We start from the raw sequence: 25,862 nt of genomic DNA, 5'->3' as shown, positions 1-25,862 counted from the left end.
AACACATTGACTACGTAGGGCCACAGGCCGAGTGATCTACGAGACGTAAACGGAGAATAAATGATAGAAACGAACCGACGTGCACTACCGCTGTGAAACGCAATGCAGACCGAAGAGGCGTCCGCCAACACTTCGGAATCTGGCGGCAGGTCAACACTAGCTGTCTGTCGTTTCCCGGCGTGGCTTTTGAGTCTTGAGAGCTTTCTTTACCCTTTCTGCCGCTCCCGCTGTTGCCGGTTTCCGCCCAATTAACTTTTAAAAACAGATAAGCTAGAGAAATAGCTCTTATCATGCGCTGTACCTAGCACAGTCTGTATCCCTAGTTCCCTAGACATAACATGGGCAGACCGCGGTGACCGCGACTGACCGCGATGCGAAACCATATTATTGATCTGCGAATAGTGTAAAGTTACCCGAGTGCTGAGCATATCTGACCCGGATCAGCGAAAGTAAATCTATTTGGTGCTAATGGAATCCTTTCTGGAAAATGTTATGAAGGGCCCTTGTAACACGCAGCCAGACTACTACGAGATACTTGGTTGTGACGAACTCTCGTCGGTACGTATATTTACTGAACAATTCAATCATTATGCTGTGTTTGAATACTACGCACCTTTATCGGGCTTAGAGTTCACTCTACTTGTGAGGTGAATCTAGAGCAAGTTCGTGGAAAGCTTGCAATTGATAAGGCTCGCACGCGAGGTCGTCCAGTGATCAACAAGTGGCTGATTACGGAAACTTGTTTAGCCTCTCTCCTTTCGCTTTATCTAGCTCGAATATGTGCTCGAACTGCTGCTTGCGTTTAAAGGAGGCTGTCGCATGAGCGTTCACTCGAACTTGTAATGCAATAATATTAATTTTATTTACCGATTCTGGATGCGTATAAAATAATACAGCCGACTCTTGAACACAGTTAGAACTGCTGCATGGTGGACAAATGAATATCCGAAAAGTATCGCATGAATTACGTAATTTTGCTGATATTTCTTGTACAACGCTGATGCTCGTCCCTCTTTTTTTGCATCCTCGATCTCTCAGGATGCCACCAACTTTATTTTCGCTTAATTCGATCGCTTTGTTTTTCAGAAATACGTAAGTTGGTACATTTCGCACATCACGTTTATGTTCCTAGAACAACGAAAATAAATGCGTAAGACGGTAGCAAAGGCGAGCTCGAGCTGCACAAAAGACAAATTCTACGAGCTGGCGTTATTTAATATATAGCTATTTTTCGGACATATTTATTTGCCGATGCGCATATGTGGGGCAGCTGCGGTGCTTAATTAAATTTACCAATCATAACCAAGTGCAGCTGATTCTGATATGAGAAAGGTCTTTCGCCAGCAAATATTGTAAGAAACTCTATGCTATTAGCCAGATTCTACATTATCATACAATGAAAGAATCCGTAAACAGGGGTAAATTGTGTGCTCCAGCCGACGTTTCGACAAATGGACTTAATTGTCATTTTTAAGGCTAGAACGAAAAAAAGACAAGTCCACCTGTCCAAACATGGGCTCGAACACATAACCTATTTTTACGGATTTTTTCATCGCAAGCTTAAATCTGCCCCTTCCTGCCATTTTTTGGACTAGTGAGCATAATAATTTCACGTATTGAACATGCGGAAACTGAATATATTGGTATGTTGAGCTTGGGGGGGGGGGGGGGTGATCAGGAAAAAAGCTATGCATAAAAGGCAGCATTTGGTAGCATGTGAATGCATCACCCACGTCTACTTTTACAATCTCATGAACGCATTAAACATACACTTGAATTTCCTAGCACTAAATTAAGGCCTTTCTCATATCACAATAATCAGCACTTAGGTGTGATTTGTAAATTTAATTAAGCTCCATAGCTGCCATAAGTTCAAGATTGTATTCATAAAGAGATGAGTAATTATATAACAGCATATATTGCATGAAACAATTGAATTACTTGCAAAAAATTGTGTATGCTTACAAGAATTCATAAGAGATCTAATTTTTTACTTTGGCCTCATTGTAGGATGAACAACTCCTCTGCGAGTATAAAGTAAAAGCTCTTAAATTCCATCCAGACAAGAACCCAGGTGACCCAAAAGCAGGTACCCTTTCAATATCCTGAGCGCATGGAATATGTGATTAATCCACCCAGGAATTTTTCTCTGGGAGATGTTTATGTGTAGAAGTGCTAACTTTGGCCACTGGTGGTTGATTTGAAGGTATGTAAGTAATTTAGTGTCACTTGAAAAGTTAAAGCATGAATAAACTTTGGGGCTGTCTGAATCCCCTCATCTCCCACTTAGTTATGGCCTTGTCTACAGATGGTGTTTTTGTTGCAATCTATATAGCACCACAAAAACAAGGTGTGTTGCATGGTGTGCTTTCTTACATTTTCATTTAATTACCTATCAGGTAAACTTGATATATTATACATGCACTGGGGCAGCTCTGATTGAATTACCAGGCTAGTCTTGAAACCAAACCCTACAATCTGTGAATATACATTTTGAAAGTGACTGGACTGGTTGAAATTTGTATCCATTTATTTTGCATGACAGTACATTGTGAGAAGCATGTGTTATGTAGTAATTATGTTTGAGTTGCAAAGTGCATGCAGAATGGCAAAGGAGGACCAGGGTGATGTAATATGATTCTATTCTTTTTCTTTCTTCATGCGATTTGTGGCTTGAGCAGTGGTCCACTTACGTTATCATTAGGCTTGGCCAATTGTGACTGATACAGGAAAATAATAGCATTGGACAAAAATAATTCTACCACACTATTCAGGGTTGTAGCCTCAGTGCTTTTCATGCAGTTCTGCTTCACAGCTAGTGTGAGTACCTTATAAATAAAGGCTCCATTATGACTGCATGCTAGTACTGTTGGCTGTTTTGACAAGCACAAGAAGGAGGAGTGTCAGCGATCTGCATAAATTATATTTCATAAAGAAAGAAATTTTGAAGAGCAGGGGAATGTATTTCGGGCAGTAATGAGGGTGTCCTCTCTACTTGCATAGCCTTCCGCCTTGTTACTTTATTAAATTGCACTTCAGCAGTAAAGTATACACCAAGTAGACGTTGGCACATTTTTTTCTCTTGTCTAATTTTGTGCATGTTATTCAATTCTATGATGAGGGAAGGGATTGTATTTTGATAAGTAAAGAACAGAAGGGCCCGTGTATGAAGGTTTTTGTGCACAATAGCATGTGGTATATGCATATGAGCTGTCCCATTTGCCTTACTTCATAGGCGATATATAATGCACCTAAAAGGCTTGAATGACCAAGGAGTTATTTTAAAGCATTCTAGATTAATATGGAATCTGAGATAGAACAATATATTTCTAATGCTCATTTAGAATTATTTCTCATTGATTGTTTATGAGGATGTGATTATGGTGATAATGTGGGTGGGGTCATCTTTGTGAGCTCTGTCGCCAACTGCTATGTTGAGATTTATGTACTTGGTATTCAGAGGGCTCATTGAGCTTTTGCAAGGTTACATTATAGGTCCCTTTAAAAGATTGAAGCTATATGCTGAGTAGAAAATGGTTGTTGTGCCTTAGCTTCTGGTACTTTTATGTAGAGAGAAAGCCAAGTATGTTTAATCATGCTTGCAAGCCTTGAGCTCTAGTTTATATAAGTCAACACTCAAAAAGCCAAGTGCTCATGCTGTTTTTTGTAAAGAAAGCTACGCTATGTGTTCATGAGCATGGCGTACAATTTAGCGCATACTCTTGTTGGAAACCTTAAACGCTTGAAGCGCTGTAGACTTTTTAGTTTCTAATAGCTTATTGGCTTTGAAAACTGACTGAACAGTGGTGTAGCCATTAGTATTTTAGTCTAGCCTTAGTATGAGATAGTCTTGGCTAGACTATAGCCTTAGACTAGCATCATTATTGTATCCACCGGCATAAATGGAATCTGTTGAGTTGATTTACTGACGAGGTGCCATATGTTGGCGAATGCAGTTGTGAAACATTTTGCTTGCTGCTTTCACATGGATCTTTTATTGTACACATACTGCCAAAATGCAGTTTGCAAAGGTTTTTAAAACTGGAACTCCAGGCCAAAATTCCTTTGCTAAATTGTTTCCTGAAAAAAAAAAAAAAAAAGTATCGTCTTTCATAAGAACGTAGTGCATATGAGATTTTTAGTTCACTAAATGTGAATGTTTACTCCTAATAGTATTTTTAAAATTAAGGTTCAAAAATTTGTATAGCTGATGCTTTAATAAAAACATACCTCTTTCTCTTTGCAATCAGCTAGGCAATTCCAGAGCATTCAGGAAGCACGTGATGTCCTGTTGAACCCTGAAAAGCGTAAAAAATATGACAAGTGGAAAAAGTCAGGCCTCGGCATGTCGTTTCAGCAGTACGTCAACCTTAATGTGACGGTACGTTCTTGTCTGTATTGTGATGACTAATTGTTTATTGCTATGATTGAATTTTTTTAATTGGATGTGGAATACTTATGAATTAGTCTATTTCTTTGACTGCATTGTTGACTTGTACAGGATGTGCTTATTACTGCTTTAACTTCTGCGATATTGCATGGGAAAGAAATACTCGTCTGCCTAATTGTTAGAAGTGTTCTGAGAAAATGAAATCTACAGCCAGTGCGTGGCCCTCATCTTCAGTGTCTTAAATATTTTGACATATAGACGGTGTCTGCTCAGCTATTATGCACCAAGTAAAAAATATGTAAAGAAAAAGAACAAGAGCAAAAAAAAAAGTATCGTTCAACACAATAAGTACCATCTGTGCATAGTTAAGAACCTTGTTCAGAAACTTTCAGTAATATTCTGGGCCTCATTGTCAGATTAATTAGATAAATAAGGTAAATTAAACATTTTTGTATCTGTAAAAAGGCAAGTTAGGTTATTATAGAGAAGGAATCTTGAACGGGTCATGGCCAGCAAAGTGCACATGCTCATGGTATTTACTTTTTTCACAAAGCAGGAAAATCATGAAACGAGTGGGAAAGCAAGGTGTTCATCTGAGGCTTGCCATTTAAGGCTACCTAAAAACCTGCTTTTCAGCTCAATCATAGACTATTATCTTGATTTATCACTGAGACTGTTTCTTGGCAGTGCTCTCCCATGTGCAGAGGTGCATGGCAGCATGTTCTTTTTATGTTGCAGAATATTTCTTCATTTGCTTGTAAAAGCAAGAAATGTAATGTGTAGTACTTCTCTGTTTCTGTAAATGCCTCATTTACAATTTTTTTATATCTCTTATGGTTTATTACAATACCGCGACATACTATGCACAGATGGTACAAAAAAAATGCAAATGCTTTTACTACATGTGAAAGTACCTAAATAAACGTGATGGTTTCTCAACAGTATTCTCAATAAAATGCACTTGATCTTAATGGCATAGTATAATTTGTGTGTGTGTATTTTAATTTTGGTTGTAGGACGGCTGCAACACCCTGCATGCACAATTGTAATTGTAACTTGTAAATTTTATACTGACGAATAGTTTTATTGTGAGAATAGAAGGCAAGTACGTAGCTGCAATTAACAAATTACAAAATTGCTTATGTTCTGTTCTGTTGTGCATTTTTGATGTGAAACCGTAGAAAAATAATCAGCACTGTTTACATGTTCATTTTGCAGCCTTTTTGTATTGCACATTTAAAAATGCTGAACTTTCATAAATGATTATTCACAGCCTCTCAACGAGCTCTTACACAAGAAGGGCCTTCATACGTTTTATTAAGTACCCACATATGCCACAGGACAAACTCTTTGAACTAACAAACAAAATAAAATGAAGTCATTGTGCTGCTGAACTAACAATTTGTAAGTTTACGTGGTGCTTTTTTTTACTGAGATGCTTAATTGCCACATTGTTAATTGTATTCAGTAGCTACTCTGTCCTAAATCTGTAAGATAAATTCAAAAGACTTTAGGACTAGGATTAGGATGTTGTAGGTAGTCGGCAGATCTAGCCTTGCATAATTTGCAGGCGATTGCCCCGCCCGTCCGAAAAGACAAAAAGTAATGAACGAATTGGCTCTTTTAAAATTATTCAATATTTGAAATTGCATTTGTAATATTTAAAGGTATTCAAAATTATTGGGTTGCTTACTTACTTTGTAGTATACAGGCTCTATAATGTTAAGTGAGAGAGGTGCGAAACTAAATCGGTCAGTGCCAAAAATATCACAGTTCTTTCATAACACGAATCCGCATTGTTGTTCTAAGAGTGATCCATTACATTTACAGTACTTCTTTTTGTAAAGCTTTGGCGATGTTGGTGATCTGTCCTTGGTGTTACATGTACAGTTGACAGTGATTATTTTATGTGTTATTGTTGCATGTCGTCTTCCTGCGTTTCTTGACGCTGTGCTCGTTCTGACTTCGATGAGTTTTAATGTAATTCAAATACAGATGTAAAAAGAATTGGGTGAACTGCACTTATTCAGCTGGAAAATGTTGGCATGCACAGTGGAATAATTGCTCTCAACTGATAGTACTACTTACCATTTCACCAGTTTATCATATGAAATACTGTGTACAGTAGCAAGCTATTATAATGTATACATGTTGAAGAGCTTGCCTATCATGATTACCTATTTATTGTAGCCTACTGTTTGTAGCATAGTGTTTCCCACAAAAAATTACTGGAGAGAACTCTCGTGTTGATGTGACCTGCAAGTACGGAGGTTCAGTTGCCTTAGCACTAATGGACATTACACAGATATGACAACTTTTTCTCCTGGCTTCAAATGGCTTTGCAATTCTGCAGCGCAATGATCATTTCCAACATAGTGCATAATATTCAACAAAACAAGGCACAATCATTTAATGCATATGTACAGTGGTTAATTGTATGCAGTACTTAGTTTTTAAAAAATTTGTGCTTGTAAATCTAGAAAAATTCTGTGCAATAAATAATGTCACAAGCACTGTTGAAAGCGCAGGTAGGAACATTACTCAAACCGATATTTTAATTCTCATTTTCATGGTAGCTAAATGGTTTCACAATCATTTAGTGCATATGTACAGTGGTTAATTGTATGCAGTACTTAGTTTAAAAAAAATTTATGCTTGTAAATCTACAAAAATTATGTGCAATAAATAATGTCACAAGCATTGTTGAAAGCACAGGCAGGAACATTACTCAAACCGATATTTTAATTCTCATTTTCATGGTAGCTAAATGGTTTCAGTGTAATTTTCATGTAATTTTGTAGGAAGCTCTATTGGTTGTGGCAAGCAAACAAGTGAAGTGAACTGATAGAATACTTGAAATAGGAATAATAATCACAGTAATTAACTTTGTTTAAATGCTTATTAATGACAGCTCATAACCATGATTTCATTTGGCTTTAAAAGCACCACTAGATTCTCTGGCTTGTCTATTTTATCTGGGTACCAATCTCTAACTTCAGTGTGTGCACTACATGTGTTCCTTCTTTCTCAATAATAATTTGGAAGGCTTACTGTTACAAATGTGGGAATCAAGGCTAGCCCACTTTGTTTGAGGCTCGTTCGAACTTCGCTAATGGCGCCTCGCGCCTGCGGCAAACGCTTACCTTTTGTCGCCCCTTTCGAACTCTAGGCCGAACAGCGGTGCGGTGTCCTAGTGAGTGGTCAAACTCCGTTGACCCGTATCTCTCCGAAACCAACACGAGCACCTTTGCCTTTGCTCGAGCATCCGGGCCTTTGTCCTGGTGCCTCTGTGAATCACTTTTACCATGGAGACGTGCTCGCGGCCCCCCTGTATAGTACTTCTCGCCCGTGGCATGGATAAGCCCATTTGCTTTCCCGCCACACCTTTGCAACAGGCTCTGTACTGCGTTTTTGGTGCTGCCGCAGGTAATAAAGTGTTGCGACCTTGAGCAGTACAGTGTTCTCGCCACGGCGATGGTTAACGCTTGCTCTGCACCTCGCTAAGACCGGACCCACGCTAGTGGCCGTAATCCTTCAAGATACGTGTACACCGCACAAAAGGTGTGTTCAGGAGAGGCTACAGAATATCAGGAAGCTAAGTTAGTCAGTGCTGGTTCATTTTATAAAAGGCACACATAATGAAGGACAAAGTAAAGCAGTGTAAGATTGGCCGGAACGTGTGAGAAAGTACATAACTAGAATTGAAAGAATTGTTTGCGCACGCTACCAGTATGGCTTCCTTGTTTCCTTTTTATGCAATTGCAACACGGTGTGCTCATTTGGAGGTGCGACTTACTTTTGCCATTTCTGTGCACTATTGGCAAGGATGGGACTGAAAGAACCGAGCTTATGGTAAATTAAGCGTTCTTGTTGCCTAAAGTTTTTTATCACTTCGAGTTAAAATACAGTATTTTGCTACAAAAAATTGCTTTAGTGAAAGCAGTACTGTGTTTAACAGAACGTTGACTGTGGGGCATTTTGGCATAAATTTCAAAATATTTTTTACCTTTTTAATAATGCTCATTGCCAACAGATAACTATTACATGTAATTTGAGTGGGTTGTTATATTCAGTTTTTAAAGAAATATAGCATGACTGATTGTACAATGACTGTATAATTGTTGCTATTAAATACACTATAACTTATTCTAACACTTCTGTTTTAAACTTAGCTTTCAGGACGTTGACATCAATCTATGCAAATTTCACCCATTGACAGATAGTCAATCATAATTTGTGCCGCAAGGGACTCTGCGAGATTGGATAAAAGTTGTGGGAGCATGACTAAATCTGTTGAAGTCTTCGCATGACTTATTGATATGTGGGGTTTAACGTCCCAAAACCACGATATGAAGTCTTTGCATGACTGACCGTATAAATGAGCTGAAATGCATAACTACATGGCTTGCTAACAGTTTACCCTACTCTACTGCACTTGTGCTGTAAAGGTTTCTATTGATTGCTTTGTGTGCCTTTAATTAGCCTAAGTTGAAACCTGTAAAAGCTGTCAATGCAGCATACCATGCAAACTATTACCAATCAGGCTGAACCACATTAGTCACTTTTACAATTATAAATGTGTTGTAGTATTGTCACTTATTTAAGTGTGTTTAATACCATTAAATAATAAAAAAATTGCTCAATAGTCTAGATGTAGTTAATTGTTTAAAACAAATTATAAAAAGCGAAAATGCAGTTGAACATATTTTCTGAACTTCATTCTTTGTGTGGTTGCAATAGTGCTTCATGTTATGATTCGACACCCTTTACAACTATTCTTCTTGCATTGTCTTCTCAGTCTCTACACTGGGTCACCAAAAAGACAAAGGAGCCAATGCTGATGGACCACTCTCATCAGGCACTGATGCAAACACGTAGGCAACATTCCTTACTGTTTTGCATTAAATGGCATAAACCCTTGAATGCCTGAATTATGAAACTGACCAAGATAAACTTCACTTTTCGTTTTTGAGCATTAAATATCAGCTTTTACTTAACTCTGCAGTTAAATTGTACGAAATGCAATTTTAATGCATACTTTTAGGTATGTTGCAAATTCACAGTAGCAGGCACTTAAGCCATTATGTGTCTCAATACAGAGAACGTTCAAAGTCAAACCTTGAAAAGACAATTCTTGCATGTGTCATGAGGTGATGGATTGTACTTACTTGCTTAAATGCAAGTTTGGCTAGATTGTTTCCTCAGTGACCATGTGATATCGTGTCGGCGACTGTGTGGGAACCCTAGGCTATGCCTGCTATTATAGCAGATTTTTTGGGAGTCAGAAATGACATAAATAGGACGGTGCCGTGAAATTGATCTAGCTCATTACGAGGTCGAGCCAGTCCTTAGTTAGGATTTTTTTTTGTGTCGCAAAAATATCACTCTGTTCAACAGTGTAACCCATGAAGGCAACGCATCAAATTGGCAATGCATCAATGGAACCTCGGACAGTGTCATACTAAGAAAGAGCAGCTTTTAAATGTGAAATTTTCTGCTGCTCTTGACAGGCTTTCTTTTTCATTGCCTTGTATGTTTTAGACACGCACTTGGTTCATGTACTGCATTTTCATCCTCACTACTTGATGAAGGCACTCATGCTTGTGTATGAGCATCACAATCGATATCATCGTCTTCACTGTCACTAAGACAGCTATGTAACCTTTATCTTGAGGTGACAAGCGCGTGCAAAGCTCTATTTTTCCATAAAATGAGTGGACATCCATCATCTATCAATAAATAAAATACGAACTCTTCATACCAGCCGTCACCACTTACTGCCAAATGCCGGATGTGACGAATTCGCAACATACCTCGAAATCGAGGATCGTGCAAGAAAAAACATACTACAGAAAAACATAACGTGTCTTTTGCAACCTCTTTGATGTGTGCACACCAAAACAATTTTATAGAAGATTTAACTTTGATCACTCAGGCAAAAAAGAATGAAGAAGTGAGAGCTGCTGCATGTGCTTTGTGCACTCTGCCATCAGCTACAAAACATTTGGTGTTAGCTTAGAATACCTTACACAAGATGGTGCTAGATGTGTCATGCTGAAAAACATGTTTACCGCAAATGAGGCAGCACGAATTTCGGGGCTTGCATGGTTGGCATTTTTCGGTGTGTCGCATTTTCCGACACCCGACAATAAAAGGTTAATGAAGGTAAACTGCTAAACTTACAGCAACTATGTTTCGATCAGTTTGCCATGTGTTTAGACCACAAAATCTTGGTAATGTGTACCTCTCAGTCAAGGGTGGTCCAACTGTGCCATTTGCACAATTTTTTGTTGCAATTCAGCCACTCTGCACCTTGCTGTGTTAAATCCAGTTTTAGTTGCATCAACTGCGCCAGAGTTCACAATTCTGGCCTTTCACGCAGAAAGTGAACCCTAAGAGCTTTTTGTAATCACTGCGGAACGCCTCCCGCTCAAAAAATCAAAGAGACAGAAAGACTGAAAACCGTGGTTAGAGCAGGAATTCAACTCAGGCATTCTGTGTGGCAGTCACATATTCTACTACAGAGTGCTTGAAAGAGCTTACAAAAAAGACGGCATCGTATCACACCAACATGAACTAGTGTTCACTATCAGCTGTTGTAACAGCACCACAAAAATTTTATGTGAACTCCTATGTCTCGTGAAGCTATGGTCAATCATTGCATAACTCAGACGAATATCTATAATGAAAACTGTTTCTCATCGCTCATCATCAAACCGTAGCGTGCAGCTCATTTTGATAAAACTGACACCTGTGCTCTGATACAAGTACCAACATCATGTCGTACCATAGGATAACCTTTGGGCGTTAGTGTAGTCTACGTGTCTGGTAAGCTCATCATCAATGCCGTAGCTGAAGGGGTTGGGGAAGGTCCCCCCGCTGTAGTATTGTGCGGCGGACGCGCCTCACAGAGAACACAGGGCATGGCGCTGAAGCGCCGGCCGACAACAAATACGCAGCAGCCGGTAGCCAAGCAGGAACTCCTTTATTATATACAATGCCATGCATATATACAGAGGGTAGTGCCCCCTAAGGGCGAAAATGCTACATGAAACGGAAACCGAAACATCACATCATCCCCCTTAGAATAAAAGGGGTATGTGGCTCTAAGATCCTTATATAATGATTAATGAAGATTGTTATCATTATTTTAAATTATTATTAGAATTATTAATGGCACATAAGTAACTTATATAATCTTATACAATTTTAGAGGAGTGGTATGACACATAGAACTTGTACAACCTTATACTACTGTATTTACAACCTTAACATCCCCCATCCCTCATTTTGTCGCAAAGTAACCAATTGAAGAAGAGAGAAGTGGCATGAGAAGAAAAAAACATTGCTATGTACACAGGGCACCATGGCTGAAAGCACTTATATGAACAACATACAACAAAACATCACAGCATGCCAGTGTATCCCTTATACCCTTATACAATAAATAAATGTACAGCATACACACAACAATGCACACGTATGGTACAGATTCCAACATGCGAGTAATAAAGAAGAATTTAGGACACCAAGTCCTTAAACCTGAATGGTTTCTTACGTGAACGCTTAGAACGCCGAAGCTCATTGCGCTCTGAAGTGCTTCCTTGCGGAACAGCAAGTTCGGTTTGTGAGGAGCCTACTGGCTCGCTTACCCGCTGCTAAGGCACAGCTGAGATCGTACAGGAATAACTGGAGTCCGACGACTCGCTTAAGCATTTCTCAGTTGCAGCTGGGGGCGGAAAACCCTGACGCGAAACATGGGAACCTGAAGGTTCGAAAGCACGTCTATTAGTGTTAGGAAGGATACTAGCATGGGAACTGGGCTCGTCAGTCAAGTATTGAGACGGAAGAGTCCGAGGACTCTGAAGCATGGCGGTGCACGGTAAAACTTCCTGGTGGCTGGGCACCACAGCCGGACTTCTTGCAACCGGTGCCTGAATACCATTTTTTCCTGGGAAAGATGGTGATGCTGCAGGAATAAGGATAGAAACTAATTGTGGAACCGAGGCAGAGTATTGCGACTGGTTCTGCAAAGGTATTGAAGAGTGCAAGTGTGAAGGTGGTTCCCGTTCGGAATGGACGATTACAAGTTTAGAAGCATTCCAAACTGATCCATCACTGAGCTTAAATGCTTGGGACCCCACTGCAGACATAACAGTAAACGGACCTCTATACTTGTGTTTTTTCCCTGGAACACATACTTTGACTCTTTGGCCAACCTGAGTGACTGAAGGTTTGGCTCCTTGCTTCTGATCCACATAATTCTTCATGTACTTCTGCCTATGAAGAACTCGCGCCCTTATGGTATTGTCCGAAAATGACTGAAAAGTAGACAGCAACGGCAGGTCAGTTATGTCAACCGCTGTGCAAGGTTGATGCTTATGAAGCAACATCGCGGGAGACGATCCCGTAGTTGCATCGGCAGAAAAACTGTAAGTGCCCAAATACTCTGTGATTGCCTTCTTTAAAGGACGTTGTTCTAGTTAGGCTAGTTGAATGTACTCTTTCAGGACCCTGTTGAACTACTCAACCTGCCCATTCGCTAGAAGACAGTAGTTGGAAGAACAGAGGTGTCGAATACTTCGTTTGGAAAGAAAAATTTCGAACTGATGAGACTTAAACTGGGGACCGTTTTCTGTTGCTAAGCATGTTGGAAACCCTTCACAGCAAAAGACGGACGTCAAGATGGTTATGACTGCATCAGACATAAAGTCTCGAATGAAACAAACCTCAGGCCATTTGGAGTAATAGTCAGTTAAAGTGACTGCAAAGCGACAATCTTAGGGAACATATAAAAGAGGACCAACAATGTCCATGCCTAACTTCTGCCATGGCTTCTCAGGAAAAGAAACTGGTTGTAGGGGTGCAAAGACAGGTTTCGCCGATTTGTCGGCAGCCTGACAGATGTAACAGTTCTGAATCGCACTTTCCACTTGTTTGTCAAGGCACTGCCATCAATACCTGTCACGAAGTAGCTGTTTTGTACGGATTATGCCTGGATTAATTGCCTCCTGCAAGTTTCTCTAACTGTAACATGTTCTCCGCGGAAAATGAGCCCATCGGCATAAGACTGTTTGTCTTTCACTGCAAAGTAAGGTACAAGCAATGAAGTCATATGTTCCTTTGGAGGCCAACCCTCAGCAATGTATTAAATAAGCTGCTGGAAGGTACCATCATTAGCAGTGGCTGCCTGTAGCTGGTCTTCACATAAGCATGCAGCAACCAAAGATATTATCTCTTCTTCTGGCGCCTGTGCTGGCAAAAGCCAGACTAGCAGCCGAGATAATGCGTCCGCTACGACAATATCAGCACCTTTGCAATATTTTACAGAAAAGTTATAATATTGTCACATGGTCTGCTTGGGTGAGATCGGTGAGTGAAAGAGGACAAAGACGATCTATCTAAGCTGCTGATTGGCTGGTCGACTCAACGAGCCCATTATATCAAGTTTGTCGTGCAAAACGTGACAAGACTGGTGGAAGTGCTGGGTACAACGTCTCACGATCTACCCGATGCCCAAGACCCCGCCCCGCAGCCGGAGCACAAGCCCTGCACCCGTGGACACTCCTGATCACAGGGTAAGCCGCCAACGAGGCCTACCGCCTGAAACACCAACTACTGACACAGCGACTATGACTTCGACACAAGATCCCGTGCAAGCTCCGACACCTTCCACGCCAATCTACTGTACCGTCCAGAAACCGCTCATGCCTAGCCCCTTTCACGGAGAGCAGCATGAAGATGTTGACGACTGGCTGAGTGAGTTCGAACGTGTTGCAGCGATCAATTACTGGGGTGATGCCGTATAGCTCCGGAATGTGTACACTTGCCTAAAGGAAGGTGCCAAGACGTGCTTTTTGAACAGGGATGATGTTCTGACATCTTTGCGCGAGTTCCAGCGTCGCCTTCCGGAGACCTGAAGGAGTCCCGACCGCTGCGATTGGGCGGAGCGTGCACCTACAATCACGCATCCAGATGCCAAACGAGACCGTCTTGATGTACGTCGAGGACATGACATGGCTTTTCAAGCGAGCGGATCCTGCTATGGCAGAAGAAAAAAAGTTGCGCCACCTCATGCGTGGTGTAAAGGAATAACTTTTTGCTGGTTTGGTGCGTAGTCCACCCAAGATTGTTGCTGAGTTCCTTACTGAAGCGGCAACAATGGAGAAAGTACTGCACCAACGGTCTGCCTTGTTTGACCGTCTAGTGAATGCTGCCTCAACTCTTGAAATTTTTGCCACCCCTGAAAGTAAGAGCCCCGAATGGATTCACGAGGTCATCCGCTCTGTCGTTCGCGAAGAAAAGGAAAAGATATATGGGACAAGGCAAATCGATGTCGGCTCTATCACCAGTGTCATCCGTGACGAGGTCCAGCAGGTGCTGCATGCCCATCGTTTTCCGCCGATGTCGGTTAATCCGGAAATGGCTCCTGTGTCTTTTGACAGTCGCTGTCATACGTACGCGGAAGCCTTGCGATCTGCCACGCCTCTTTCTGGTCAAGGAGTCCCGACCCATACAATGCCACACGTCCCGATCCACCCAGTGCTGCACGTCCCGATTCAGACAGTGCCATACGTCCGGATCCAGACAATGATGCCGTCAGTCGCGATTCAGTCAGTGCATGCTGGTTTGGACATCGATGGTCTACGTGCACCGACGCGCAAGTCTGATCTCTGGCGTACGCCAGACAGACGACCCCTCTGCTATCATTGCGTTGAGGCTGGTCACATTTACCGCGAATGCCCATGCCAGCAACTTGGACTGCGCGAATTTTCTGGCAATTCTCCTCATCCACAAATTGGTCAAAGGCCAAGGGATATCGAAGAGTATCTCGCGCAACAGCGTGCAACCTTTACACGACGCGGTCACCATCTCCAAGGAGACCTGCAACCACTGGGCCACATTTCAAGGTGACGGCACGGGAACGCCCCCCAAGCCCTCGTCAGGAAAACTGAAGGCAGCGGCCTTCGGGGGCAAGGTCGCTGGGACTCAAAGTGTGGAAGACCTTGCATCGACACTTGCACGCAACGCCGAAGGCATTTCATCAGAGATTGATCGCAGTATCGAAGAAATGCCAACATCCACATCTGAACAGAGTGATTGCGTGTCATTCAACATACCTGTGCTGATTGACGGTTTCCTGGTCAATGCCTTGGTAGACACTGGTGCAGACTATTCGATTATCAGCGGGAGGCTAGCAAAATATCTCAGGAAAGTGATTACGCCGTGGAATGGAACGCGAATTCGAACAGCTGGAGGACACGTAACACCGCTGGGTCGCTGTATGGCAAGAGTGAAAATTCGAGCATCAACGTTTGTACTCAGCTGCCTCGTTCTTCACGACTGTTTACATCAGCTGATTATCGGTATGGACTTTCTTCGGGAATACGGTGCCATCATAAATCTCCGTGAGCATATCGTGACCTTCTCGACTCAAGGCGCAACAGATCAAGATGCTGATAACTGCCGTAGACCTGTGCTGCGTGTTACTGACGACAGTGTGACGCTGCCACCTCGAGCGACTGTTCCCATCGAAGTCACTTGTGAAGACCTCAGAGACGGTGACGTGGTGGCTGAAAGCAACCTATCACTTCTGCTGCTCCAAGGTGTATGCGCCGCCCGAAGTGTTGTACGTGTCCGTGACGGACAGTCACAGATACTAGTTACAAACTTCAACTACGAGCACCGGCATCTTTTCTGCGGAACCACCGTAGCCTATGGAGACCCTGTTGCCGATGTCACGGAGTGCTTCGCGTCCGAGGAAACGCATGAGGATGAGGACTTTCTAGACCTCATCAACATTAATTAGACGCTGTCAGACGAGAAAAGGGCTGCACTTCATGACCTTTTAAGGTAGTTTCAATCTTGCTTCGCCTCTTCTTCCAGTCCATCAAACACACCTAACGAAGCATCGAATTATTACCGATGATGACGTCCGCCCCATCCGGCAGCAGGCTTATCGCGTTTCTGCCAATGAACGCGAGGCGATTCAGACACAAGTATAACAGATGCTCGATGACGGGATTATTCAACCATCCAGCAGCCCTTGGTCTTCGCCAGTTGTTGTAGTGAAGAAAAAAGACGGAACGCTGCGATTCTGTATTGACTACAGGAAGCTAAATAGCGTCACAAAAAAAGACGTCTACCCGCTTCCATGGGTCGATGACTCTCTCGACAGGTTACAACGCACGAAGTATTTTTCGTCCATCGATCTAAAGAGTGGCTATTGGCAAATCGAATGGATGAACGAGACCGAGAAAAGAACGCGTTTGTGACTCCAGACGGACTTTACGAATTCCGAGTTTTTCCCTTCGGCCTCTGTTCTGCCCCAGCCACTTTTCAGAGGATGATGGACACTGTTCTCGCTGATTTGAAGTGGCAAATCTGCCTTGTCTACCTCGATGATGTGGTCATCTTTTCCGAGAGCTTCGAAGAACATCTGAAGCGTCTGAGAAAGGTTCTGGAAGCCATTCGCACAACTGAACTTACGCTGAAACCTCAAAAATGCCATTTCGGCTATGAAGAGCTGAAATTTCTGGGACATGTCATTAGTGCGAATGGAGTGCGACCTGATCCAGACAAAACTGCTGCCATCGCCACCTTTCCTGTTCCATCAGATAAAAGAGCAGTACGCTGTTTTCTCGGCTTGTGCGCATATTATCACCGATTTATCGCCAACTTCTCGAACATAGCTGAATCTCTCACAGGACTCGCCCGAGATGAAGTGCCCTTTACTTGGAGCGCAGAACAAGATACAGCGTTTACAGAGCTACGAAATAGAATGCAAACAACCCCTGTTCTTGCCCATTTCGATGAGGACGCTGCTATAGAAATTCATACACATGCCAGCAATGTCGGACTTGGCGCTGTCCTTGTACAACGACACAACTGTTGAGCATGTAATAGCTTACATCAGTCGTACTCTTTCTCGAGCTGAGACCAGCTATTCTACACCAGAAAAAGAATGCCTTACAGTCGTGTGGGCGGCGACCAAATTTTGGCCTTACCTCTACGATCGTCCCTTCAAAGTGGTGACTGACCACCACTCGCTCTGCTGGCTGGCCAATCTCAGAGATCCATCCGGCCGTCTCGATTGGTGGAGTTTATGTTTGCAGCAGTTTGACATTATGATTGTGTACAGGTCAGGGTGCAAACACTAAGATGCCGATGCGCTATCTTGAGCGCCTGTGGGACACACTGTCAGGGGCTCCGAGGATGAAGATGGCTTTCTCGGAGCAGTTAGCGATTCCGAATTCATGTCAAAACAGTGGGCAGACGAAGAATTACGCCCAGCTATTGATTCCCTAAAAGGCCGGAACTCTCAGGTCCCTCAGCACATTGCTCGCGAGCTGTCCTCTTTCTGTCTAAGAAGAGGCATTCTTTACAAGAAAAATGCCCGTGGTAGCAACAAAGCCTTCCTACTCGTCGTTCCTACTGACATGCATGATGAGATCCTCCTTGCGTGCCACGACGAGCCCACGTCAGGGCATTTAGGCTATTCGTGAACTCTTGCCAGAGTACACCAACGGTATTACTGGCCGTGACTATCAACTAGTGTAAATTGCTATGTCAAAGGCTGCCGTGAGTGCCAGCGCCGCAAGACTCCGCCTGTGAGACCCGCGGGCCTGCTCCAGCCGATTGCACCACCACGGACCCTGTTTTACCTTGTGGGAATGGACCTTCTCAGACCCTTCCCTTTGTCGTCCCCTGGGAACAAATGGATTATAGTTGGCACAGATTATCTTACTCGTTTTGCTGAAATAAAAGCGTTACCCCGTGGCACGACCTCTGAAGTCGCGCAGTTCTTCATGCACAAAATCGTCCTATGGCATGGTGCCCTGTCATGCGTGATTACGGACAGAGGGACATCGTTTACAGCACGAATGATGGAGGACATTTTTAAATTGAGCTGCACAAGTCATCGAAAAACGACGGCTTATCACCCGCAATCCAATGGACTGATGGACTGACTGAGAGGCTTACCAAGACCATAGCAGACATGCTGTCAATGTACGTGGACGTACAACACAAAACCTGGGACGAGATTCTTTCATACATCAGGTTTGCGTACAATACGGCAATGCAAGAAACAATGCGATTTCCACCTTTCCGACTTGTTTACGGACGCAACGTGCGAACCATGCTCGACACTGTGCTTCCATGCGACCAAAGCAATGAACTTGCTCCAGACGCTGAGCAATACACTCAATACGCCGAAGAAGCTCGTCAGCTAGCTCGCATAAACACCAGTCACCAACAAGATGCAGACACACGGCGTTACAACCTCCGCCATCGAAATGTCGCCTACCACCCTGGAAACCGAGTGTGGGTGTGGATCCCTGTCCGGTGACCAGGCTTATTGGAAAAACTCCTAAGCCGTTATTTTTGGCCGTATAAGGTTCTCAGACGTGTCACAGATCTTACCTACGAGGTATTTCCAGACGGCGCAGCGTCTTCTCGTCGACAGTTTCGGCCCAAAACCGTGCATGTCGTTCGGCTGAAGCCCTACTTCACACAGTAGCCCTTATGGTTTCACGTGTTACGACAGGCCGTGACATTGCATTGCTGCTGCTGTTTGTGTTCTCCTGTGTTTTTATGCCTTGTCTTTTTGCGCTTGGCGCAAGTGTTGGCAAAACTTCCTTATTTTCACTGCGACTACAGGCACTCTCCCTCTTCTGGTTCTCTATATGTGCCTGCGTATGCCTTCATTTCTTTTCTTTCTTTACAAGCATTGAGTCGATGCTTTCAAAGGGGGGGACTATTGCCACATGGTCTGCTTGGGTGAGATCGATGAGTGAAAGAGGACAAAGACGATCTATCTAAGCTGCTGCTTGGCTAGTCGACTCAACGAGCCCGTTATATCAAGTTTGTCGTGTGAAACGCGGCAATATAACAGCCGGGTACACCATCAAGAAATTCGCAAGGGGCGTCGACTTACTGCGCCAGCTGACAGCAAAGTAGTTAAAGCCTGGTGGTCAGTCCGTAGTGTAAAATGCCGACCCCAAAAATACACATGCCATTTTTCTACTGCGAACAAACAAGCAAGAGCTTCGCGTTCCCCTGCTGAATACTGGCATTCTGCCGGGGACAATGTTCTAGATGCAAAAGCAACAATTAGCAGCTGATCTCCTCTCTGTTGTTGAAGCACTGCTCCGATGCGGACATTGGATGCATCGGTGGTCACCAACACTGGAAGATTGTTATCAAAAATATTCATGACCGGGCAGTCAGCAAGTAGTTCTTTAACCTGGTTGAAACTAGCATTGGCCTCAGCGGACCATTTAAAACTCTGACCTTGCCGGTGCAGAGGCTCAACAACATCAGCCTAATGCGGTAAGAACTTTGCATAATATCCAACTAACCCCAAGAAGGATTGAAGTGTTTTAACATCAGTAGCAACAGGAACATCAAGAATGGCAGCGACCTTAGACTCAACCGGCAGCAACCCACGAGCACTGATGTTATGACCTAAGAATGCAGTTTCAGTAGCAGCAAATACACACTTGTCATTAAGCTTCATGCCACAGGAATCTATTTGAGACAAGACACTTTTCAAGTGCACATCATGCTCTTCCCGATTACGGCCTCAGACTAAAATGTCGTCTAAGTAACAGACAACACCTGGGCACCCCTTCAGTACATTGCTCATCATTTTTTGGAAAATAGCTGGCACAGATGCCAGCCCAAAGCACACTCTGCGTAATCTGTAAAGCCCTTGATGTGCTACAAAAGTAGTAAGATCATGAGTCTCCTTCGCTAGCACAACCTGGTAATATGTCAATGCAAGATCAAGTTTAGAAAAATTTTAGCACCTGTTAACTGTTGTAAGAGTTCCTCGATGTGAGGTAGAGGGAACCCATTCATCACAGTGGCCTTGTTCGGTTCACGGAGATCTACGCACTGTCAGATGAAATTGTCCTTCTTGCGGACGACGACCTTGGGAGACACCCTGTCCAAAGCATCCACCCTCTCAATGATGCCAGTCGACTGAAGTCGTTGCAGCTCATCGGCAACTTGTTGCCTCAGGAAGAAGGGAAGACAATGCAGTTGGGCCGCCGCTCGCTGCGCACCATGTCGACGCTTGACGCGGTGAATGTAATTCCAGACGGTGCCGATGTCCGACGAAAACAGGCGGTGATACTCCGGTGTCGCATTCGCCGGAACCCCCGAGGAGTCATGAGAGAACACGTGAGAGTCTCACCTCTGACAGTTATCTTCAGAGCTCGGATGGCGTCTAATCCCAGTAGTGAGGTGCCTTTTTCCGTGACGTAAAAGGGAATCGTGGCACAGTTGCCATTGTACGAGACTGTTGCCTTGAAATAGCCATGATTATTTATGGCTGGTTGTTTGATTATTTATGGCTAGTTGTGTTAGAAAAACTAGCCACCCTGTTTACGAGGTGTCTCCTGACAGAAAGGGTACCAGAGTCTTGGAAGAACGCTAACATCATCTTAATACATAACAAAGGAGATGAAAAGGACTTGAAGAATTACAGGCCGATTAGCTTGCTCTCTGTAGTATACAAGCTGTTTACAAAGGTAATTGCTAACAGAGTAAAGAAAACATTAGAATTCAATCAACTAAAGGAACAAGCAGGATTTCCAACAGGCTACTCAACAATCGACCACATTCATACTATCAATCAGGTAATAGATAAATGCTCACAATATAACCAACCACTATACATAGCCTTCATAGATTGCGAGAAGGCGTTTGATTCAGTAGAAATATTAGCCGTCATAGAGACACTGCGGAATCAGGGCGTCGATGAAGTATATATAAACATCCTGGAAGAAATCTACAGGGGATCAACTGCTACCATAGTGCTTCATAAAGAAAGCAACAGAATACTAATCAAGAAGGGTGTAAGGCAGGGGGCACAATCTCCCCAATGCTATTTACCGCGTGCTTACAGGAGGTTTTCAGAAGACTAGAATGGGAACAGTTAGGGATAAGAGTTAATGGAGAGTACCTTAGTAACCTGCGCTTCGCCGATGACATTGCATTGCTGAGTAACTCAGGGGACGAATTGCAACTCATGATTACGGAGTTAGACAAGGAGAGCAGAAAGGTGGGTCTTAAAATGAATCTGCAGAAAACAAAAGTTATGTACAATAACCTCGGAAAAGAGCAGCGCTTCGAGATAGGTAATAGTGCACTTCAAGTTGTAAAAGACTATGTCTACTTAGGGCAGGTAATAACCGCGGAGCCGAACCACGAGATTGAATTAACTAGAAGAATAAGAATGGGGTGGAGCACATTTGGCAAGCACTCTCAAATTATCACAGGTTGATTGCCACTATCCCTCAAGAGGAAGGTATATAACAGCTGTATCTTGCCGGTACTTAGCTACGGAGCAGAAACCTGGTGACTTACAAAGAGGGTTCAACTTAAATTGAGGACGACGCAGCGAGCAATGGAAAGAAAAATGGAAGGTGTAACCTTAAGAGACAAGAAGAGAGCAGAGTGGATTAGGGAACAAATGGGAGTTAACGATATCATAGCTGAAATCAAGAAGAAGAAATGGACATGGGCCAGGCATGTAGCGCGTAGACAGGATAACCGCTGGTCGTTAAGGGTAACTAACTGGATTCCAAGAGAAGGCAAGCGGGTTAGCGGGAGACAGAAGGTAAGGTGGGCAGATGAGATTAAGAAGTTTGCGGGTATAAATTGGCAGCAGCAAGCACAGGACCGGGTTAACTGGCGGAACATGGGAGAGGCCTTTGGCCTGCAGTGGACGTAGTCAGGCTGATGATGATGATGATTATGATGATTTATGGCTTGCTCTGAGTAGTTCTGTAGAACGAGTTGCGAAGGTATCAACTTGATATGCGAAAAGTTCCTCTAATAATCTTGGACGTTGAGTAATGACACAGCTGCCCCAGTGTCGATGAGCATGTTGAAAGTGGATTCATTGATTCGTGCAGGAAGATGAGGAAGTCTAATAGTGGTGACCGTTTCGTCCACTTGCAGGACAGTAACTGTATTGGCCACTGTCGATGTGCCTTGATGACCGGTTGACTCCGTAGTAGTGCGAAAGACCTGTGCGTGCGAAGTGTCTACGACGTCCGCACCATGAACACGTTTGGCTCCTGGCAGGGCAAGGGGCGGAGTTGGCACAATGCCGCGTCAAGCCGCAGCGGTAACAGGCACCCGTGCGAGCCAGCGGCGAAGCTGGAGAGGAGGTGTCCGCAGCTGCAGAGGACGAGGAGGTGCACGCACGAAAAGTCCCACCAGCGCCATTTTGCGGTGAAGCTTGGCGAGGACGGCCACCATTTGGCCTGGCATTTTGAATAGTTCGGCGAGCTGAGCCGCCATCTTGCATCGGACGCAACGACACAGCGTCGACTTGTGCTCCTGATAACTGTAGCAACGCGTGGTTGACGTGCTCCTCCTCCCTCGCTACATCGAGCGCCTTCTGTACGGAGAAGTCTTTGCCCATCTTCAAAAAAATTCTTTGTAGGTGTGGCAACGCGATGCCAGAGACGATCTGGTCGAAAGCGAGGATACCGCCCGCCGCGCCAAATTCACAAAGCTTGGCTAGTCAGCATACTTCCTGAGTGAATTCCACTGCCGACTGGTGTGGTCCCTGACACAAGGATTTGAAGGGCACCAACACACCCCATCTGGTTGAGGTTGAAAGATTTCATTAGGCGGCGCAAGGGCTGCGTCGTACACAATCGCCGTCGTCTCCTGAGTTGGTCGGTTGGCTCCCGGCTGCTGCTCATCTTCGGCGTCAGGCAGGTTGGTATTGTGTCCCTCGACGCCTAGGGCGTTCAGGAGCAGTGCCTCTTTGTGCTCTGGCGTGGCGTCCCTGGCAGTGGCGTCGATGTAGACCTGTAACACAGAACGCAACTGCCTCCATGGAATAGGCGGTACACTGGGGCACTGGAGAAATAGAGGCGGAAAGATAGCCGCGTTCGTGTTTGCCGAAGAGAGCATCGAGAAGGCAGTTCAGGAGAAACGCGCTCGTCGGTAGGCTTTGTGAACGAACTGGCACAGAAGTGTAGAAAAGTAGGATTCAAGCAGAAAATACAGTACCGGTGGTACAGCTAGCATGGTTGCTGAGTCGACAGCATGAAGAAGAAGGCAGGATGCTCATCTTATCGCCTGATGCTCATGGATTGAAGATGCTCGTTGCCAAAATGTAGTATTGTGCGACGGACGCGCCGCACAGAGAACACGGCATGGCGCTGAAGCACCAGCCGGCAAGAAGTACGCAGACCTGGTAGCCAAGCAGGAAGTCCTTTATTATATACAATGCCCCGCATGTATACACAGGGTAGCGTCCCCTAAGGGCGGAAATACTTTACATGAAACCGAAAGTAGCTTTGCATGAAACCAAAACACCACACCCCCCTTTTCATGTTGTTGCTTCTTCAAATAGGTAGTTTCCTTAAATAGGGTGCTTTTTTTGAATGGTCAAAGCCTTCAACAAGTCCCCCCCTCCTCCCCTAAAAAATCCTTGCTATGGGTTTGCCCACGATATGCTCATAACTATTCAATATGTGCAAATAAGTTGGTTGAACTGTGAGAGGCTTCTGCATGCCTTCTACTTTGCATGACATTGACTCCCAGAATTATTGGTAGCTGCTGCATTTTTTATGCTCCAAAACAATTCTAAATTACTATTATTCCTGTTCCAGAACTGCCATTAATTAAGCAAAATCATTTCTGCTTTATATGTGCTAAAATGCCAATTTCCTGCTCTGAAAATTGCTCCAAGTCATAAATTGCTTTCATGACAGTTGTCAGTACTGTAATAATTTAGCAAATCTTTTGTATTTATTGTAACGTCACAGTATTTTATTGCAGTACTTTGGTTATCAGGTTATATGTCAAGTGAGCCTGCATGTGAAATTAAATATGCACTTCTGCATACCTATAGAGGTATTTTTTGCCCACACGTGTTCAGTACTTGTTCTTTTATTTCTCTGTATTGAAGCACGCTACAGGCTCTGTGTAAAACTACTGGTACAGGATTTGTTATATATTGCAGACCTAAATAGAGCAATAATTGATGAACAAGAGGGAGAGAACAGAAAGAAGACATATCTGAGTAACAAAGTCTTCTTTTAGAGATGCCTGTGCAATTTACGCTTATTTTTGCATTGCAGGTGTGGATGAATCACGTGATGTTTTGTCAAATTGGAGGCGCAAGGAACCTGCTGATGAATTACTGAGAAAATTCAGAAACTACGAGATCTGACTTCTTTTGAACAAATGTTATTGCTTTGATGCAGTGAAGGCCGCATTATGTGCTGTGAATGTAAATATGTCTCATTAAAAAGTAAATGTTGCAACTGAATGATATAAGCTGCAAGCCTCAATTCACTTTCCTTAACATATAGTACGGATAACGCTCACACTTTATGCACATGTTTCAATGACATTGATTCACAGTTCATCTTTCCTGAGAATTACTTTTGTAGCAGATTTCACAGCTAGTGTAGATGTGGTTGACTTAATAACAACCAAGACTGGGTACACTGTACCTTGCTGTGCCGCTTCTCACGAGTTTTGCAGTTTCGTTTTGGCTCCATCAAGTTTTACCAGAAGCTGGATCACCCTTTCCATTAGCTTTGCTGGTTGTGGTGACCTCATGCAAACAACGCTTTACAATCAAACTTGGAGTTTGTCTGCAATGAGAGATTGCCTCCCAATGGTCCACACCCCTTTTTGCCAGTTTTCAACCACTTGTGCTATGGAAGAGGTTTTAGGAATTCAAGTACAGAAAGAAAGGAGAGTAATAAGTAGAGAACACAGTGAAAAAGATTTTATCTCCCACAGGGAAGTTGAAAAGTACCAATAAAATGTAATATGTTTCCAGCTAATGTGCCCGATCAACTGTGGAGACAGCAGAGTGCTTTTAGCAGAGCATTGACTAACACTGGTACACACCATGTATTGCAGCGATGCCAAGGTATGAGCTGACCTGTCAAATGCAGCAAATTCTTTAGTAGTGGTTGTCGGGCTTTTGTATAACATGACTACGTATGTTATTTTAATAAAATGCAATATTAAAAGAGGGCTACAGATTTTACTGCTTCCAACAGCATCTTTCAATTGAAAATATCTTTTTGTCAAGCTCAAAAAGTTTTTCCGCTGAAAGATTCCTTGCTAAAATTTTATAAGTTAGGCAACATTCTTGGGGTGCTATTCTGGACATTGTCGAATTCCGCCATGTTGTCAGAATCTGCCATTAATTGATGCTAATTGGCCCAGTGAGCTGCTATGATCTCTCTGATTAGCTTAAAATGCTGCCATTGTTAAATTCGACAATATGGCAGAATTAGACAGTGTCCAGAATAGCACCCCTGCACAGGAAATCACTTTGACCTCAAGAAGGTCACTAAAAGAGACAGACAAGGTTTTTCATAGAAATTTTATTGAGATCGAATAAATTTTTACATTATCAAAGGAGCCATAAGTGTAGCAATTCTCCAACCTAATAGACATTGTTTTGAAGTTG

At 43.4% G+C, this 25,862-nt stretch overlaps 2 protein-coding genes across 5 annotated transcripts in view; one reads left to right on the top strand and one right to left on the bottom strand.

The window, feature by feature from the left end:
- The window catches only part of LOC119161267 (aldo-keto reductase 1B), a 50,479-nt gene extending 49,730 nt beyond the window's left edge, over positions 1-749 (bottom strand). For 3 of the 4 annotated variants that reach the window (XM_075879623.1, XM_037413654.2, XM_037413656.2), the window contains exon 1: positions 76-214. The gene's annotated coding sequence lies outside the window, so the exon portion shown is untranslated. Of the gene's footprint in view, positions 1-75; positions 215-613 lie in introns of those variants that run through there. The other variant, XM_037413655.2, reaches the window with a different exon arrangement.
- Positions 324-24,698, top strand: LOC119161268 (dnaJ homolog subfamily C member 12). The gene is made up of 5 exons (XM_037413657.2): positions 324-558; positions 2,011-2,089; positions 4,251-4,381; positions 9,189-9,264; positions 24,508-24,698. The coding sequence occupies exons 1-5, from the start codon at positions 469-471 to the stop codon at positions 24,597-24,599; spliced, it is 468 nt and encodes a 155-aa protein (XP_037269554.1). The 5' UTR covers positions 324-468; the 3' UTR covers positions 24,600-24,698.
- Positions 24,699-25,862: the final 1,164 nt, after the last annotated feature.

This window comes from Rhipicephalus microplus, chromosome X (assembly GCF_043290135.1).
Source record: "Rhipicephalus microplus isolate Deutch F79 chromosome X, USDA_Rmic, whole genome shotgun sequence".
In the NCBI taxonomy this organism is placed as follows: Eukaryota; Metazoa; Arthropoda; class Arachnida; order Ixodida; family Ixodidae; genus Rhipicephalus; species Rhipicephalus microplus.
This window is presented reverse-complemented; position numbering and strand designations above follow the sequence as displayed.

What these genes read in the sequence shown, in the direction of transcription:
- LOC119161268 (XM_037413657.2), top strand. Translation starts at nt 469, where the DNA reads ATGGAATCCTTTCTGGAAAATGTTATGAAGGGCCCTTGTAACACGCAG. An exon ending in GTTGTGACGAACTCTCGTCG is followed by an intron (nt 559 to 2,010) that starts GTACGTATATTT and finishes GCCTCATTGTAG; the next exon opens with GATGAACAACTCCTCTGCGA. An exon ending in ACGTCAACCTTAATGTGACG is followed by an intron (nt 4,382 to 9,188) that starts GTACGTTCTTGT and finishes TTGTCTTCTCAG; the next exon opens with TCTCTACACTGGGTCACCAA.